The 20872-nt window shown below is 36.8% G+C and overlaps 1 protein-coding gene across 1 annotated transcript; it reads right to left on the reverse strand.

The window, feature by feature from the left end:
• Positions 1-20641, reverse strand: LOC145661407 (uncharacterized). Its single transcript, XM_081726708.1, has 5 exons — positions 20477-20641; positions 14713-15320; positions 8393-8624; positions 4150-4205; positions 1-989 (listed from the first exon to the last, which is right to left on the reverse strand). Exons 1-4 carry the CDS (start codon positions 20639-20641, stop codon positions 4152-4154), a joined length of 1059 nt encoding a protein of 352 aa, XP_081582834.1. The 3' UTR covers positions 1-989; positions 4150-4151.
• Positions 20642-20872: the final 231 nt, after the last annotated feature.

Here is a 20872-nt window from a genome sequence, read left to right on the forward strand (position 1 = left end):
GGTTCACTCTAAATTTCGTCTTAGAAATATGATTAACATTAAATAAAAAATTAACACAATTTTGTTATGAAGTTTCATGTTACATGTTTTCAGTTTTGCATAGAATAGCTTTTAATCAATTGTACAGTCGTAATAAGATGTAAGGAACTTACATAAATGTTAACGATTATATATTTAACCAGCATACAATTAATAAAAATATGTATAATCACGTTTCTGAAGATACTTTAGCCACCTTTAGATACAGTTTCAAGTCTTTGATAGCGGAGCTATAAAAGATAAGGTAAAAAATTGTGAACTAGGAATGCAGAAATATATATCCATCTGTTTTTCTATCTTATACATAATTTAAATTGCCTTCAATTTAAACTAGCATATATAATGTCGATATAAATTTCAACCAGCTAGACCGCAAAATAACTTTTCGGACTGATGGTTGAAAAACACTATTAATAATTTACCCGTATCAGAAATTAAAGTTGACCTGAACCAAGTGCAAAACTAATACGGAATCCAATCATTTAAATGTAAAATAAGAAAGCAGTACCACTACCATGAAGTCTGTTTTCCTTTTACACTTTACTCAATCTCTGATGTTGATTTACGGATATTTTGTGAGCATCTACAAAGTAAAAGTATGCACTGTACGTGGCTTAATTCAAGAGTCATGCAGTATTGGATATAATCTTTGAAATATCTAAAAACATACAAAAATCTAAATAAGGAACGTACATCTAAGGACAATCCATATCCATGTTACCTAATATCCCGAAATATTTTCCCAAAATACCTATCAATCCAAATTCGACTAACAGAATCAAACTTTTACGTTCGTGAACAAAGATAAGCAGTAACCATCGCTGAAACCTAGTTGGTAAATTCGCTGTCAATATTCAGTAAACTACGGATGAATGATTCTTCATATCTTATAGGCTGGAAGCACCTGTTAGTGAAAATGTTATCTGCTTTGAAACACATCGAGAGTTGATCTGAAAAAAAAAAAAAATAAATATTATACTATATATTTAGATACGAATAATGTATACACTACTTTTAATGAACAGAAGCTCTATTTGTTAACCTTGAATTGTACAACCAACAGCAAAAGTATCTCCCCCTAAGTGCTTTAATTCCATTACTTCGCATCCAGATAATTTGCTATTGTGAGAACGCCTGGACAGATGCAACCCAACTTTCATGTAACTTCTTTCGGCACTGACAGCAGTTGGTAGCCCTGAGCAACGTGTTTATGCAGGTAAAATAGTAAAGTAGCTGGCCAACGAAACAGCTCTCCATTCTAAGATGAATCTCTATGGTTCGGATCGAGTTGTCCAATGAACACCACGTATGGCGAGTTATGGTTACGACAGTTAACGGCGCCGATTTCTCTGTAAATTTGGGGGGCCATTCATAAAAAAATATACACAATACATGTAACAATAAAAAATACATATGAAAATACATATTCATAAAAATACGTGGGGCCCACATGATCGGCGCCCTTGACGACAGTCGTTGTGTAATAAATGTTCTTGACACTTCGTGTCTCCATCTGTTGACAGAGTGCGATTTACAAAGGAGTTGAGGGGGAAATCCCCTTTGCTAATACTGGGTGTTACTATAACCAAAGCAGATTTCCCTTGTAATTCTCACACTGTCAACAGATGTAGACACGAAGCTTCAAGAACATTTTTTTACACAACAGAAATATTTACGGAAGAGATTAAATTCTGTTTCTAGTTAACATGGAATATCAAAAGAATTTACAAGTGATTTTAAAATTTCTGTTGTTTTATTCATTATAAACATACGGTGAATTAATATTTTACTTATAGCTACAAATGCCTACTTTATTGGTTGAAGCAAAAAACAAGAAAAAAGTTTGAGTCGAACGAGAATCGAACCCGGGATCCTTTGCACTTAAGTCGCTGATTCTTCTCACTTTGCCACGCCGTCACTTGATAAGTTTGCGCGTCGTACGATATATGCGTCGAGTAGAAATCTTTAAGTCGGTTTTTCTCCGTCATTTTTGCCCATTACGCTCTCCTAGTTTGTAATATTAACTCTTTAAATGTGCACTACCACCTCACAAAAAAATGGCCCCGAAGTTCATTTACCAAAGTGTGCCTTCTCCTTGCAAGACTGAGAGAAATTGAATATATTCCATGTTATCTTACATTGGAAGTATCAATATTACAAACTATAAAAATTCCCTTTAATTATTGAACGGGAATCAAACTCACGACCACCGGGATGTGAAACCAACACTTATCCCACTACTCTAAGACATCGCTGTTTAATAAACGGGGGAAAACTTGGTGTAAAATATCTTCAGCAAATTGAACACTTTTACGATTCCAATACCGTAAAACTTGTTTCACTCATAATAAAATAGAAAGTATTATTAAAAACAATCGTCAAGAGCATTCAAATCTAAACTGTCAAAGTAAATTGTTGAAAATGAGTGATAGAAGTAGTATTAGTGGATATTGTTGCAGCATTTAGATATGAGGAAGTTTAACGCCCTCCTTGAGCATCGAGGCTAAATGTTACGTGAAACTAGTCTAAATATATCTCTTTGGGTATTTCTCTATAATTTTATTCTTTCACGAGCCATTAATGAGCATTGCAGATTGTCGAGTTCAACATTTTATCCAGTCTACTCGAAATCAAAATCAAAATCTCTAACCGTTGGCCCACGAAGACAATGTGTGGCTCGCGCACTCAAATGTACTTTTGATAAATATTTTCTGTTTATTACGTTATTTTATGGAAGTTTTGCTTTTGTGAAATGTAGAAAAAGAAAACATAATGTAAGGATAGCCTCAACTTGAAGAACATTTTGTGTTATTTTCCTCATTGACGAAGATCTATATAACTTGTTTTTGAGTCAAAGGAGGAAATCTTGAGTAAGTCATTGTGACTCACATAAGGAACGTCTCCTTATACGAGCATTAGTATCAACCAGAACGCAGACTATGATAAGTATATCATGAGTTTACTATAAACTTGCAAAAATAGCTTCAATTACTTTTGTCACTCAAAAAAACTGGAGTGCCTAGGCCCCCCGGCCTCAGTGTAGATCTGCCTTTGTGTTCCAGTACTTTCCCAACGTTTTATCTGCTGTTGCATTTGGGTTAGAAATGCCGAATTCCTATTGTGCGGAACCCGTTGACTGCTTTTGTCATATTTGCCGATTTCTACCATGCTTATGATAATACATATAACGCAAAATTCAAGTTTTGTAAAAGACCTATAATTGTGGTCACATATTTAAATACTTGGCTCAAATTAGTAGTAGTATTTATTTAATGGTCCTAAGAGAGATTTATCAGTTGTACCCAATTATTGGACCCAGAATTGTACCCAATTATTTAAAGTCAGAGACGTCATTTGAACCAATATAATTTTTATATTCACAATATTTTTAAAAAAGGCATCTTTAATTATGTGAAAGGTCTGTATAATATGAATATGTTTAGCTGATAATATTCATTACATCTGCCCATCTTGTAAGCAATGACTATATTTAATACTTTGCAACACTGCAGTTAGAATGTAATCGGGCAGTTCCATCCTTTGTTATGTAGTGATAACACAATGTTTATCATAAATGAGCTGATTTTTGTATTCAAAAGTTTAGTTCGTGAATTCTTTATATCCATGATATTGCAATTTGCAAACAACAAAATGTACAATGCAAATAAGTTACTTATTTTTGTCTCCAAAAATAACAGCACGACCGTTGTGCTCATTTACATCCAACTTTTAACTGTTCCACACAATGTTATCAGCTAACACATATTTTAATTCCGTTATGAATAATATTATGAAAATCTTAGATCTGTCTATATTATCCAAAAATTTCTCTATTTCTAAAAACTCCATAAATTATGGCAAAATATAATTTTGATTCTTTTAATATTTCAATCAATAAAATTCCATACATAATGTATGATTTTTCTTACAAATAAAGATGTAATTTCATCTGAATAAAGTATTTGCAAACCTGTTATCAGTTATTCAACACATTTGCCACCAAGTCCTTTTTTCTAGGCCGTGGGATTCACCAGTAAGTTCCATGGTAGCCAATGTAGTAAATAAGGCTAATTTTATATACTCAAATATTAAAAATGTATATGTACTAACCTTCAATGTATATTTCTTAATTTTGCTTGCCGAGTCCGCCTCTCATTTAAGGATTCCTATAAATAGACATAAGAATAATAATGTAAACTTTTAGAATAAAAAATAATCATTGTTTAAGCACCCTATATTTGTGTAATTTTTATATCTACAGCAAAAGGAATAACCCTTATATATATACAACGTTTGGGAGGTGATTCCTGACACCAAGATAAGGCAAAAGATATAGACCAACTTAGGTACACAAATGTTTCCTTTATAGGCAAAGTTATAGGCTGCCGAAAACATGAAATAATGAACTTTAAAGGTCTATATTTCCAAAACAATGGGACTTACCGTATTCCGGTCAAGACTACTTAGAAACTAGTATGTGCCTTATCCAAATATCCAAGTTTCAGAATCTTGTGGTACTTCTCCAACAATTTTTATAGAGGTGGTTGGGTGAGTACTTCAAATTAAAGGCCCGTAACCAAACTCCCTCTATAAAAATTGTTGTGTGAGTACTTTAGGATTCTGAAACATGTATTTTCGGATAGGGCACATGTTAGTTCCTAAGTGAAGTCTTGACTCGACTACGGTAGGTCCCATAGTATTGGAGCTCTGGACCTTTAAAGTTCATTTTTTCATGTTTCCGATAATCTATCACTACGAAAGGAAGCATTTGTGCACCAAGTTGGACTATACTTTTTGTCTTATCTTGGTATCAGGAATCACTTCCCAAACGTTGTCGGTGTTGTTTTGAAACACCCTGTATAGCTTTTCTACATCAATACCTTTTCGCTCTGTATCTTGCAGACAGCTATTTTCCTCGTCAAGCAAATTATGTATTATGTTTTAACTATAGATGTCACTGAAGTCAATAAATCAGTATTTCTAAGGGTAAAGACATACCGAAGATACCTCGCTATAGACGTCGAGGTTTAAGTCGCGGTCGCTATCTCGATGTCTACGTCTAGATGGATGAAGGGCGCACATAGCGAGGAGGTCGCACCCTCGCTGTAAATTCTCAGTTTCAGGAGAAACATTACTGAAACGCGTGTGAAATTATTGCATAAAAATCATTGCGAAACCACATTTTGAAATTGAAAGTACCAAACAGTTTATAAATAGGGATGGACGTGAGATAAGACATGAGAAATGCTGAAGTCTCGTCTCTTATTTCACAAAAATATTTGAGTCTCATCTCTTGTCCATCTCTATCAATAAATCAAAGACTTTAACATCTTTTTCAATTTTCAGTGAAGAAATGCCCTCTTTCAGCACTCAGACTAGAAATAATTTCAGTTTTTTTTTTTTTGTGTGTGTGTGTTTTCAGGTTTCCATATGGAGGGAGTATTAACTTCAGCAAATGAAGTTTCGTCACTGCAGTTCCATTATTCGACGTTTCCTCCTTATAGATACGTGCCTGTCTTTACAGGTATTTCTTTACCTTATATCAGTAACGAATTTAGAAGAAACCCTTTTTATTAATCTCGGAATTGGAGCGGGAGCGTGGAGTTTTTAAACATAGATATAATAAATAGTAGCTTCTTTTTTTCTTTAGAAATTCCACAATTTACGGACTTCAGCCCGAAAGCCCCCTCCCTGTAACCCCCACTGCCTTACATAATAATAAGTTACAGTATAATTCTCAAATAAATATGAATAACTTATCTGACATTCACATTTCAATTGCTACTTTCTTCCATTTTCCATTTAAAACGTGCCTATTATGATACTGCTTGTGTTTCTTATAACATATTGCTGGAACATTCCTCACTAGTTCTATTAATATATCTTTCATAATTAAATTTAATAGTGCACTAAAACCTCTTGAGTATAGACACACACAATCCTCTGCAGACGAAATTCTAAACAAATGAAGACTTTATTTCGTGCAGCGCTCCAGCGAGAACCAATGAGAACTCGAGCTACAGCGATGCTTCCGCTGAACATCAATGTAAAAACAAACTCGTTTGTTTATCATCGGAACCACTAATTTATCCTCGCGGTCGATCTCTAGGTCGCGATGTAGCGTACATCTTCGGCTTGCACTTACCCATTTAAATCCATGTGTTTGTGCCAGTATCGAGGTAGCGACCACGACTTAAACCTTGATCTCGATCGCGTGAGCCGTTTAGGATGTTTCTGCCCTAACAAACTCGATTTGAAAAAAGAAAGAAAAACCAAAGGGTACGTACAGTTTGTGAGGTTTCTTGAGAACCTGCTGAGCATCAAGTAACATCTAACGAAATAAAGTGTGGCCAATTAGCACGTAGCACTAGGTTACGTGATGGCTTATTTTCTATCAAAGTAGTATGCCTATGATGAATTAATGCCTGAATGAATTCATTCGAACAGGAGTGATTCGCTTATCAATACATGTGCAAATGCTTTCAGTTTGCTGCATGGAAGACTTCTTTTGCTCAAAATACGAGATCCGCCCAGGCCCGTATCTAGGGGGGCCAGGTCCCCAAAATTTTTGCGGGCCCCCTAAAATTTTCACGATAGGCTTGCAAATGAACTATAATATGGTGATGAACTATAATATTTTTGGATCGGCCCCCTAACTTCAGCCGGGTCCCCCTACATTTTTGGGCTGGCTACCGGCCTGGATCCGCCTAAACATTTTTTTTTTAAACAAAAGGATTATTTTTTTTTAAATTCCGAGTCAGAATAAGCCACAGAGTGTTATTCTCGGAACAACATTATGTTAGCACACTTATACACTTTTCAAAACCTTGTGTCCTCAATGAAAGTGAGCTACATCTTTGCTATATCTTTAACGTACGCATCTTTGATGTGTCGGATTTCACGATACGAGTAAGATGTAAACTCTCGTCTTATCAGAGATTTGACGGTTCAAGTTTTCGTGCTTGCTTCGTTCGCTCGTCGGTATGTGCTCGCTTAAGCGTCTGAACGTATGTAAATTACAATCACACATATGTAAATTACATGCGATGTTATTTCTTCTGTTCCGTACATTCCTACAAAAGAAAGGGCTGTAACATATGGTCAGGTATCCTATTTTGTATGTTAGTGGCAGGTAACAACTTGTCCGGCTGCATTGAGCGCTAAAGGGGAGTTTACACATAGTCGAGTCGATTCAGTTCAATTAGCTTCGCTTTCGACTCAGTCGACTATGTAAATGGGGCTTCGATCTGCCACCTCACTACCTTTTCCTTAAGAAGTACTAAATTTTATTCGTAATTTTTATTTTATTTTAATGGTGGACTGTTCTCAATTTGAATCCTATGATATAACATTTGCACGAAATGTTTCATAAATATTGGGGAATATAATCGTTGGAAAGTGGTATTGAAAGCATAGCAGGTGAATGATACAGGGGGACAAAAGTACATGGACGGGTGCAATTGATGGTGTGGAATAGAGTTTCGTTAATAATAAGTTGGCGTGTTTTATGGTTGTTTTGAGTACTCTATTGAATCTCCTTCATTCAAATACTGTATATGATCCTTCTAAATACCCCCTCAAAAATCCATTCTCTAACCCAACATACTTTTCTTTTCTTTCCCCTTGTTATTGCTAGTTTAATTTCATCTTGTAATTATTTAGCCAATTAGCCAATTAGCCAATATAACTTAACATATTGTTACAGTAGCTTTCCGTTTCGGTATCTGAATTGAAGTTGCTGGTCGATTTTGAATCTACCCGAGAAGTAATTCAACAAATAGCCTTCAATTTTGGTTGAAATAATTAAACAGAATCCAAAGAACGGATTCAACGTAGTCGCTTCGATTTAGTAGCTGCAGAGATTAGTTAGATCGATTTAGTAGATTTGGAAGCTGCGACCAAATCGAATAATCGAATACAGGGCTTAAGGTAGACTGACCGCACATCGATTTCAGAGTTGACAAAAAGCAGGAGCTTGTGGGACGTTACCGGGGAGAAGCGAGCGTAAAGGATTATTTTGAGTATGTTATACAAATTATTATGAAAGAAAAATTAAAATACTTCATTAATGAGCGTTACAATATCGGAATTTATTAGTGCTTGATGTGTTCACTATACTTTTATTTATCCTTTTTTCAAGCATTCAGGGAATGATGCATAATTCTGAATTACGCCTGAAATTAATTTATCATGTACATTGAAATGTCACTAAAAATGTCTGAGAAGTCATAAACAAATATGTAAGTGTTACATTTGTGATTAAAATAAATATTGTAGTTATAATGTAGCCTACCAATAGAGGAAAGCAATATTTCAAAAAAATAAGACTTCAAAACGAACAATTACTACTTACGTATTTTTCAATACTGCCAAGTACATTTCCCATTATTTGTGTTGACACTGACTCAGACTTGCTTGAGGGAAGGCTGACACCGAGAATGTCCAACGCTCTCATGTTATTATTAGCCATTGCGTTATTATTATTCATGTTGTTCCTCATAAGGAGGGCGAGAAGAGCTTGTAGAAGAAAGGCAAGAAATGCCAATCCTGACAGCAGAGCCAATGGGTCAAATCCTGCAAACGAGCTGGAAAAAAAGTTCTTAAGTAGCAAGGTAATAAGTGGATAAAGTACTTAAAAGCACTGTCCAGGACTTCAGAATAGTAAATTAAATTAACCTTTTTAATATAAATTGTACGAGGAGGTATCAGAAAGTTCATGCTATCACCTGGAAGGTAGTGAACTACGAACCCCGTCGAACATGCATTTTATAGTTAGATCCTTGCATGTTAATCATGGAAATTCTGGACTCGGAGGAACAACTCTCTCTTTCTTGTTTTTGCAAGTAAGTCACCGAAGGTGCGATGATTAATAAGCTTGAAGTACGGAGTGTCATTAAGTTCCTCCATCTTCAGGGGAAATTTGCAAAACAGATCCACGAAGTCTATGGGGTTGAAATATCATCCTGTGAGATGGTATCCAAGTTGAAGTGGCAATTCCAAACTGGACACATGACCACTGCGGACGCCTGTATATTTGGAAGGCTGCCTTGACCTTTCAGATCATCTTTCACTGTTGATGCTGTCTTGACGGAGAAAGTTGAGATCATAATGGAAGACAGGAGGATACCTACTGAAAGTGTTATGTGTCATTAGGTATGAGTTAGGGTCTGGTATTCACAACTAGCTGCATCTTCAGAAAGTATCAGCACGGTAGGTGTCACGACTGCTCACACCTTTCCAGAAGAGAAAACGTGAGAACGCTGCAAGAGAAATGTTGGGTGGCTGTGAAGTGAATGAAGAGGAGTTTTTCGGCAGACTAGTAACAAAGGGTAAAAGTTGGGTTTATCTTTATAACCCAGAAACAAAGGAAATGAGCAAACAATGAAAACACTCCTCCTGCCCCGTAAAAAGGCAAGACTGCAGAAGTCTACCGCCAAGGTGATGTTTTCCGTTTCCTGGGACTAGGAAGGGTTCATCATGATTGATTACCTACCACAGGGACAAACAGTTACTAACACCTATTATTCCCATCTCCTAAATTACGAAAGGAATTGAAGAAGAAACGTGGTGTGGATTGGTCACAAAAGGGGTGTTGGCAGACAGTGCACCAGTTCATTGCATGCGTGATGAAGGCAGTGAAATTAGAATATGAAATATTTCCCCACCCCCATACTAACTGAACCTAGCATCAAAGGACTTCTTTCTCTTCCTAGAAATGAATTTTCCACTCAGAGGACGCTATTTTGACAGTAGAAATGACGTCAGTTCTTAGGTTGAACTATGGTTTCAAAGTCCAAACTGCAAACTTTTACAAAACGAGCTTCGGGAAAGTGAAGAATCGCTGACAAAAATGTGTCACTAGACATAGGGACTAATTAGAGAAGTACTAATACCATCATGATGTCAGAATTCTTCAGAGTTGATTCCTTCTAGGTGATTGCACGAACTTTTTGATACTTCCTCGTATGTATTGTAGTAAGCGTACCTAGTAATAAATAAAAATAAATGATCATCTTCAGGGGCTCTTTTACTTTTACATTTACTAGATTTTAAAAGCAGAGGTGCAGCCAAGATGTATTTTTTAACTTCCTTAGGAACACAGACAGTGTGACCAACAGTGAGAAATAGTAGACTAATCGAGTGGTTGCCAACCAGTGTGTCGCACAGTCCCATTGAGTGTTCCGTGAAATTTTAGGATTTAAAAATCATGAAAAATTTAATAATTCGTTAAAATCAATATTGAGACGGACTGTACCATTCAACGTCTCCAGCGACAACAATGCTCAATACTACATACACTGAGTTTCCACTATTTTATAGGAATTCTCGGTCTTACACTACTATAATTGATAATATTATTAATAAAACAGTCAAACGAATGTGTCGAGATGTCGTTGACGTTCAGTAAAGCGTGCCATGAGTCAAAAAAGATTGGGAACCACTGAACTAATTGCGATTGGCTGCTGCGCAGAGCATTTGTCAACCAACTGAATTTCCAACGTAATCCTCTAGGAAAGAAGTAAAATTGCAATTTTACATTCGAGTTTGTTGGGCCAACACGTTTTCCAACTTTATTCTTATGTAAAACTCTCAATTGCCAACCATTAGCCGACGCACAATGGTCGGAAACGTGGAAAAAGCGGACAAAAGTAGTTTATTCTGAAATTTATAATGGCAGTTGACGGGCGTCTATCTATCATTCCATACGTAATTGTCTATTCTAAATCGATTGCAACTACTGCGAAAGTGATTCGAAGAACCCCTGCTACAATACGTGCAATTATATATATACAGTGTGGTTCAAAAGTATGGAAATCCCTTGCATAAATGTCAAATACTGTAAAATATAACCAAAGGAACAATGTATGGGAGTAATAGAGATGAAGAAAAATTGGGGAGGACATAGAACAATGAAAGTCGCCATCTTGAAATCCACCATCGTGAATCATATCATACATACAGTATATAAATTGAAAACAAGTTGACACCTTATGTGAATTGGACATCGCTACTCAGTACGAAGTCATGACAGAAGTTAAATACATCCAAGAAGCCGTTACAGGTTCAATGTGCTCTCCCTCTAGCTGTATGACAGAAGTTAAATACATCCATGAAGCCGTTACAGGTTCAATGTGCTCTCCCTCTAGCTGTATGTGCAGCTAATAAAAAGACGTGTAAAACAAATGAGTGTTTGACCTTAGGATACAAAATTAAAGTTCATTGTTTTTCACCTGTACCATCTTCGAAGCAACACTGATACTTACTGAAATGTAATTTAGTTCAGGATTATATTGTTTCGGTAAAATTAAAAGATTCAATATTGAATCTTCTTATATACTACTGCACTGACGTGTAATTTACAGCAGCTCCACATGACTAACAATTTATCACTGCAATATGTAAGAGTTCACTACAACTTTGATTCAGAAGGGCGATCCAAATTACGTACAAGACAACATGCCTTTTCCCTTTGTAAGACTCAGATATCGGCTCTCAATTGTGATCACAATAACATTATTCATCACGCTTTTCCAGTTAGATGAAACTGAGTCCTTCAGGTGCACTTGGGTGCAGCTACTTCCAATGCTCAATCTTTGTACTACTCATGGTCAACTCAATAAGCCTTATTTTGCAGATAAGCAAGGATAAGCTTAGACTGCAGAACTACTAACATCAGCGTATATGTAACTTTTCGGTAACACTAACAAAGTCATCATATAAATGATATGACAATGGATAACAAATAAAACTTTTCACTAAACACACAGTATTTGAGTCCAATGTACTATTCGACCGCTTTCATCGACCTCAAAAACGATATAAATGGTTAAAATATATCATATTGTTTGGTTCATTTTTTACTGATTTTTCGGCATTTTTATTTGTTCATGTTTACATGCATTTTATGGACAGCGAAAATATCCCTAAGTCCTGACACTCCGGGTTTGGAAGCAGGAGAGATACTTATAATCAAATATCGATATCGATTTCATAGGAGGCGAAGCTGACAAAATCGATTTTTGACCGCTTTTTCCCAGTTTCCGACCACTGACGTACAGCCTACAGAATGTGCCTATTGGAGTAAATGCTAAAATTGAGGAGACAAACAAAAATCACAGTAAATTATCTCATTGTGGTTATGTTATGAGTTAAGAATGATTAACATGATTTAGGAATGTGCACGAGAGGTATCGTTGTCTTAGCAATAACCAACTTATTCTTAGAAATCTAGACATCGATAGTTCCTACACTGATATTCATGAAAATTCTGTTTAGAGTGAAATCGAAAGGCTTTCGGAACATAATTTAAATGCGTGTAAGTAATGTTTATTCGTGTCTGTAGAAATGTTTCAAGTACCGTACCATGGCTACGCATTGACAAACATGAATTGAGTACATAGCTTATTTTTATGTTGTAGAAATATTGATGATAGTATAATAGAAATCCTGCAGATGATATACTTTATGACTTGAGTTGATTTTAACGTTCTTTTCAGCAGCGAGGCTATATGAGGTGGGACCTACTGATTAACGTGGAATCTGAACCACATGAGCTCCCGTCCGGAATGATATCCTACAGCCAGGGCCGGATTAAGGGAGGGGCTTAGGGGGGCTATAGCCCCGAGTCTACAGGTGGACAGGAGCCTCCAATGTGACCAAAATCTCAACTAGCGATCTAAAAAGAATCATGGACATACGATCATCATCATAAAATAAAGTGTGACCAAAAATATGAAACATATTCCGTTAACTTTCCTACCATACTCTCACAGAAAAGTATTAGGTTAAGTCAGAAGGGGCCACATTTTTTTCCTAGCTCCGGGCCTCCAGATGGGTTAATCCAGCCCTGCCTACAGTATTCGTAACTATAACTTTAATATTCAGGTCGGATCCAAAGTTGGATAAGGAGTCCTCCTCTTACTATGGTCTAGCGTAGCAATGTCACGATTAGAGAATTCAAGTCGTTTGGTCTTCGACTAATGCTAAGGTCATGCACTTACTGTACCTCGTGGTGAAAATAGTAAGCACATATATTTATAGGAATATAATTCTATCATCATGTTTGTCAATGCATGAACTTACACGTTGACTTATGTAATATAGTTGAATTTAATATGTAGAAACAAATTGAAAGACAGAATTACAAAGCAGTTTTTTCACATTAAGAATTCTTAAGTTAATCATAAATGAGTTTTGAAATATCCAAAGTTTCCTTTCACCATTCTTTGCAAGACAGGTTGGAGAGTATAATCAAGGACAAAGGTTTAATAAATGTGTTTAGCGTAGTCTGAGACATTATAATAGATCATAATTCAGAAAATAATTCAAGAACATCTTGTTGTAGAACATCAGTACGAAAAGATTTTACAATGAATGGGGTGCTTAAACAAATTCAAGAATTGAAAGACTGAAGCAGTGGTTTCTAACCAACGTGTTGCAAGAAAACATGGCTAAACTAAAACTGATATTTTCTGGAGTTCTGAGATATTCGGATGTGGATATAAATCAAATAAAGTATCGAAAATTAATCGACATATCGAAATGTTAAAAATATCGTTAAACATTTAAGTATCACAAGTACTGAATACGGAAATATCGAGAAATGCTAAAATATCGAAAATTTCTATTAATATTGAAAAAATGACAAAAAAATTTTAAGATGTTCAGGTATTGAATATTAAAACGTAAAAAAATTTTGATATCAAGATATCGAAACAAATCCGAATACTTAATTTCAAAATATCGAATATTATAGAAATATCGGGTGTCAAAAATATCGATAATGTTTTGATATCGATATTTTTGTGTTTGAAACCTCGATCGATAATCGAAATACCTCAGTTTGGAAAAAAACGGATTCTTCACAAGCTAAAATTACAAAATTAGAATTCAAAGATGGAGATCAGCCCTAGCTATAGCTGGCCAGACAACTTTTAATGTAGAAGGGGGCGCGGTGGCTCAGTGGTAGAGCGTTCACCTCTGGTGCTTGGGGTCCCGGGTTCGATCCCAACCCCCGCCAAGTGAACTTTGTGGTGGACAAACACCGTGCTCGTGGGTTTTCTCGGGGTTCTCCCGTTTCCTCCCACTTTCTTCATTCCACCATTTCACTCATCTCTCATCATCACCGTCTCTTTTAGCCTGACCGGCATAACCGTGGGACGTGAAACTTAAAGATTTCATTTTCAACTTTTAATGTAGTTTTGGGTGATCAGTACATTGGGTCTTATGACCGTCATTTCGACTTCCAAGACCGGAGTTTAATCCCTCTAAATTAAAGAATCTCTCCAACTGCCTTATGGGCCTACATTAATACCAAAAACTATGGTCGCACTGTCAACTGAACCCAGAATCAGCGTGTTAGCTCAATGGTTTCCAACCTTTTAGGACTTGTGAACACACTTACTGAACGCCCATGACAAACTTATTTATTTTTTTAATTAATAATATAAATTATAGTAATGTAAGTTTATAAGTTTCTATAAAATAGGGACTTCGTGTACTACGGAGCATTGTTGTTGCCGCTGAGGCGTTGACAGGTACAGTCCGGCTCAAAACTGATTTTAACTAATTATTAAATACTTCATGATATTTAAATTCTAAAATTTTGCATCACATCGCTTGGAAACCACTGCACTACTCTTCTATGCATAAGCAGATGGAATTTTAATTTACCTGTATGCTGTGTGGTATCCTCCTCCTCCCCCTCCGTAGCCACCATGATATCCTCTTCCTGTAACGTCACTTCCACTGGACACACTAAAAAGTCGTACCAAGGTTCGAGCCCCTCTCAGTACTGTTTCTGTTACAGTACAATTTTCAAGTTCTGGAGCGTCAATTTGCCCGTTTCTGAATGCTTTTAATTGCTTCACTCCATAGCGAATTAAATCCAAGGATTGTCTTGCACTTCTTGCCCTATTCTCAGACATATCTGCCAACCTTTCGCCAACCTTAACAAGTTTCTTCAGCGAACTAAGCCAAAGTGGTCCAAAGCTTCTTTCTAGGAATCCTTCCAATCCTCTCTGCAAGAAAGCACGCATCCCTAGAGCGTCTCCCAGCGTCTTTCCAATTCGCATAATTATATTTAACCCTCCGTAGAGTAGCCTAGTGAAAGGGTTGCCAGTAAGGTCAATAACAGTGTCGCTGCTTTGCAAGTGGTTCACTGGGGGAGACTTGGAATTGTGGCGTCGAAATGGACTTCGTGAAGCCGGTGGGTCAGCTGCTGAAATCCGAAGGAAGCTTACCAGAAGTAGCAGCAATAGTGTCCAGGAATTATTCATTTTCTGTGGAAAATAAATATATAATTTCTTACAATTTAACATAATACCTTTAAAATTAAACAGATAAATACGATACGATTATGGAACTTTCTTATTTTGCCTTTATTTATACAGTGTATTATGAAATCTATTACTAAGTATTTTACTGGTGTAAATCTTCGAAACAATTCGGTTTTGTCGCTCCTCATAAATTTTCGGAAGTTCTGTTTTGAACACTTTCGAACAAGGAATAAAGGTTGACTCACAAGTTTGATATTTTTGCACCGAAGAGTTTCCAACTATACAGTTCCTTATCTGGTATGTTTAATATCTCTGCACCAAAAAGTTTCCAACTCCGCAGTTCATTATCTGATCAAAACAGTGTTTGTATTTTGAGGGAGATTTCCCAAATCTAGGGAAATTTCGTAAGTAAATTTAGCAAAAAGGGAAAAAGGGAATTTTTCGATAAAAAGTGAAAATCCAGGGAAATTCTCGCTGACCAATATAAATGCTTAAATTTTTCTTTGTTCAAAAATAAAGCAATATAATAGCAATGGTTTGTATTGTGCGTAACCTCAAAGTACAATAATTTGTAGCCATTGTTAGCTGAGTGTTTTTTGTTAAAAAAGAAAAAGAAAAGAAAAGAAAAGAAGTGAAATCTTTGTTTTACGTTCCGCGGTTATGCCGGTTAGGCTAAAGGAGACGGTGATGATGAGAGATGAATGAAATGGTGGAATGAAGAAAGTGGAAGGAAACGGGTGAACCCCGAAGAAATCCACGAGCACGGTGTTTGTCCACCACAAAGTCCACACGGCGCGAGCTGGGATCGAACCAGGGACCCTAAGCACCGGAGGTGAAAAAAGAGGAAAAGTAGAAAAATGGAAGCAAAAATTTAATGAACAAAACAAATGTGGTTGGTACAGGAATCGGAAGTGAGATCTCAACAAAGTAGGGAAAATTTGATAAGAAAAGGGAAATTTCGCGTCAGTTGAAAGAAATTTTCATTAGGAAACCTACCAACACTGGATCAAAATTGCGTAACCCTACCCGGGATGATTCAATACCGGGACCAAGTCCTTGCCATGAGAAGTACGAAACCGTTTTCAAATCATGGGCAAACCCACAATCTGACCCTATAAGGGGCCTGTTTGTTGATGTTTGTGACCCTATGTATGGCATATTCGACAGAATAAAAATGAATATTACGATGCATCACTCGTAAGCACCTGATCCTATCATATTCGGTTTTGGCTTATTGCTAGAACGTGAATCGCGCAAAGATTTGATCAGTGGCGGATAAGAAGGTAAAAACTGAGGGGGCCAGCCAGTACCCAGACTATGATAGGTATTTATAAACTTTCAAAAAAATATAAATAATAGCTAAAATCATTTTGCCACTGAAAAAATTGGAGGGCCTGGGCCCTCCGGCCCCGGCCTAGATGCGCCACTGGGTTTGATAATATCACATTGCACCCAAACGTATGCATTTTGTCAGTGTTGCCAACGAATTGTAAATACAATGTAGCAGATGCTTTCTGTATACTCATGTTTCTGTATACCACTGGATGTACATTCATGAAACGTGGTATAAACATCATTCGTGACTAGAGAAAACATACTGTGGATGTATTCCTCTCCCAAAGACCCGAGTCTGTCAGTGTTGCCAACCGATTGTAAAAATGAGACTTTGTAAAACAGGTTCCGTACGATGAGACATTTATACACTAAACTTGGCAGAAACATCACACAACATTATAGTAAAAAAAAAAAAAAAAAAAAAAAAAGTTGAGTGTAACCGTTTCCCAACCACTCTAGATTGTCAGTGTTGCCAACCAAGTGTAAACATCACAATGTTGCAAATGGCTTGCATGCCATTGAACGAATATAGGTATAAGAAATGTGACAGAAGCAGCATTGAACAATCGAAAACATAAGGTGAGTATCCCCGTCTCCCACGCACCCCAGTTTGACTGTTGCCAACCAATGCGAATATTCGAGATGTTTGCATGAAGTCTACAGCATTGGTGGACATAATTAAACTATGACCCATAGTGGGTTTGTAGTATTTTAGTGTCAACGTCAACCCACAAGCACTCATGTTGTCAGTGTTTTCAACCATTCTAAAAGACTAAAAACTAAACTAACTAACTCTATGGCCTACGGAACCCGGAGGTCCAATGCCACGTTCACAAAAGCTCTTCACTGACTTCTGTCCTTAGCCATTCTAAAAGACATTTTCTGGAAAGGTTGCCTGACCATTTCATGCATAGAGATAAAACTTGGTATAAACATCATTCGACACAACAGCAAACGTATTTTTATATGTAATAGATAGCCTAAATAAATACATAATGCCCTTCTGCATAGTAAAAACCAAGAACTGCATGAAGCTGGGAAGGAACGACATGTTTTAAGCGCCACTAACAAATCGTTTCTTTCAAAAACTGAGCATCAAAATTCACCCTGAAGCATGTGATTTTGTTCAGTTCGGTATGAGCTATCGTTTGAAATGCCAAGTACGACGTATTGGCTGCTTTTTAGATTACGGTATGGTGTCGCTTTCAGCACCGAGGCTATAAATATAAAATGTGGGCCTACAGCTTAATGTGGAATCTGAACCGCATGAACTCCCGCCGGGGAAATGAACTCGGGTCTATCGTGCCGAAGACGCGTACACTAACCATGTGGCCACATAGAAACTCAACAAGTATTACTTACCTATGGTTTTCCAAAAAAAATAAAGTTTACGAGTTAATCACGACTTTAGAATGTACGTATTTTGTTAACCATATTGTTAACCATGTTATGTGCTGTCATCTTGCTGTCATAATGAGAAACTTGATGAGAGCAGTGTTTTTTTCAGACATGTTTTGGGGGGCTAGTGCCCCTCGGAGCTCTGATAATGCTCCCCAGCACGGACCTACTGATTAACGTGGAATTCGAAGTGCATGAGCTGCTGCCGGGGTTCCCTGGAGGAAATAAGGTTAATGCGTACTAGAATAGTACCAGTAGAGGGAGATAAATTTTCAGAATACAATAAATAAATGAACATTTTAATACTGCTACTTTACAAGTGTTCTGAAGTTCATACTTTTTTTTTTTTTTTTTTTTTTTAATCAAAAGATTCAATATATTTCAATCAAAAATTTTCTTGGTCTTATATCTAGAGAACTACATATAGTGTAGCCAAACCCAAACTATCAACTCAGTATGATGTGCTTATTCTGTAAAAAATACGAAAACTCGATTTAGGAGCCATTCAAAAATTTTGTGGTCCCTGATCCGAAAACTAATTGTTGACCAAGATCGCAATCTTTCGATGCATTTTTCTTTTTATCGAAATTCTTAGCCAAGATCACAATCTTTTGATCAGTTTTTTCGATTATTCCTAAAATCCTTATTTATGTTGAGATTAGGTGGTACCTTGTGTGTCTGTAATTGCCAACCTTGAACAGATAAGTAATAATTGAGCGTCTTGTTGCGTGTACTTCAGAAAAATGTAAGACTAGTAGCTGTTAATACGATACGTAGTTTTAGAGTACCCCCGGAACATGTTTGCTGAAAGAATCACTAGATGAGAGTTTACTTCAGTGTTAGTATCGTCTTGATACGTGGTGTGATTACCGTGCGATATCATTTTTTTAGGTTTAGAAAAATTGGTTCTGTTTTCTCGACAAATATGCAACTTTTCTCTCTTATCTTCCTTCTTTTTTGTTTGTTTGTTTGGCGCTGATAATATTGTGAGTGTGGAATTAAATAGAGTATTTATCTAAAGGAAAAGTTGTTCTGTACACTTAATAACGAAAGTTCTATAGCGGTATAGCACAAGACACGATTGTTTTGTCTATTGAGACAGCTTGTAATCACTCATCCGTCCTTGTTACACTCGATTGGGTGATTGTTTGTTAGTTACACGCTTGTTGACCTGTGCAAAGAATCTGCCAATTCTTTAACTTTTGTTTTTTATGTCTTTCCATTTACAGAAGAGTAGGTAAATAAAAACAAACTAAGAAAAGGAAATTATTCTCACACGAATTAAATTCGGTTGCAAACAATGGATGGGAACTCGGATTTGCTTTGATGGACTCATGCCCTTTCCTGTACACATCTGAAACAATGTTGCCAAGACTTTATATTTTTTGGAGTAGTGTTGTTGATGGCAATAGGAATACTTACAAGAAAATTACTCATCCTACTGGATTATTGTTTTTAGGGTAGTGCGAGTAAAATGTCTTCCCCAAGTGTGTCATTTGGAAAGATTCAAATAAATGAAAACTATAGTTAATGGTTAATCAAAATAGTCGCTAGAAGTAATCACACATTTTTGAAATCGCTCAGACAACTATTGGATTCTGTGGCAAAAGAAGTCTTCGGGAATCTGTAAAAAAAGTTCTCAATCGCACGTTGCGCCATTTCATCATCAGGAAAAGTGTTCTAAGAAATAATTGAAATGTCGGGAGAGATGGTAGTCGTTGGGAGAAACGTCAGGAAAATTTGATAAACCAGTGGTGCCCACCCCCCTCAATTGTCTATCCGTAGGTGTTCTTCCATGAAAAAAAAATCTTTTCGATTAATTTTTACACCTCCTCAAACATATTTATATAGATTTTTACCCCCCAAATATTTCAATGACGCAGTTTGGGTCATAGCCCCCCCTTGTGGGCACCCCTGGATAAACCAGAAAGGTCTCTTACTGCAACTCATGGAGAGTCCGCAGCGTCCTTTGAGCGACATTGGCGCGTACTTTGTCGTGCAACACGATGAAACCATGTCTTTTGAACATTTCTGAATTCATGTGGCCAAAGTCCCGGTGCTCTTCATTGAGTTGAGCACTGGTAACGATCTGCAGTAGTTGTTTCGCCTCAACGGAGAAAGGTATGATGAATCAAACCCACCATAGATTACCATACCAGCACTATCTTCTAGGAGTTTTGGAAACCCTCCTGGCCTTTGATCAAAATCTAACCACTGTTTTGAGTTTTTATGATTGTCGTAGCAGATTTTTTTAAACATGAAAATCGACAATCCAATGCAGGAAAAAAATCCTGTTACTCTATACACTCTAAGGATTGCACATCTCCAGAAGCCGATTCTTCTTAACCGTTGGCAACCATGAGTCCAATCTTTTCACTTTACTGATTGCACAGAACGTCCGTCCAAACAACAGTGGTATGACTTACGTCCAACTCGTCTGCAATGGCACGAACACTTTTCCGAGGTTTCTCTCCCACGGTGTCCCTCAGAAGCTCATCCGGATATGATGTTGGTCGGTGTCCATAGGGCTCATTTTGCAACAATGTGTCACTACAGCAAAATGTGACACCAACGGCGAATAGTATGTTCATTCGCCATTCCTGGTACAAATATACTGTGAATGTATTTTTTAGGTTAGTTGTGCAAAATGTCCTCGTTTAAATTCGAAAAAAAAAATCGCTCGTAATGATAATCTCAATTATGTACTTTCATACCACCCTGTTCACTGCCTCCTGACTTTAGATACCCTGGGCAGTTTTATAAACGTGTATAGAATTCGCGACGTTAAACACGTAACCTAGTCCATCCCTACACTGTGTATG

The sequence above is a fragment of the Thermobia domestica genome, chromosome 10 (genome assembly GCF_964235325.1).
Source record: "Thermobia domestica chromosome 10, izTheDome1.hap1.1, whole genome shotgun sequence".
Classification (NCBI taxonomy): Eukaryota; Metazoa; Arthropoda; class Insecta; order Zygentoma; family Lepismatidae; genus Thermobia; species Thermobia domestica.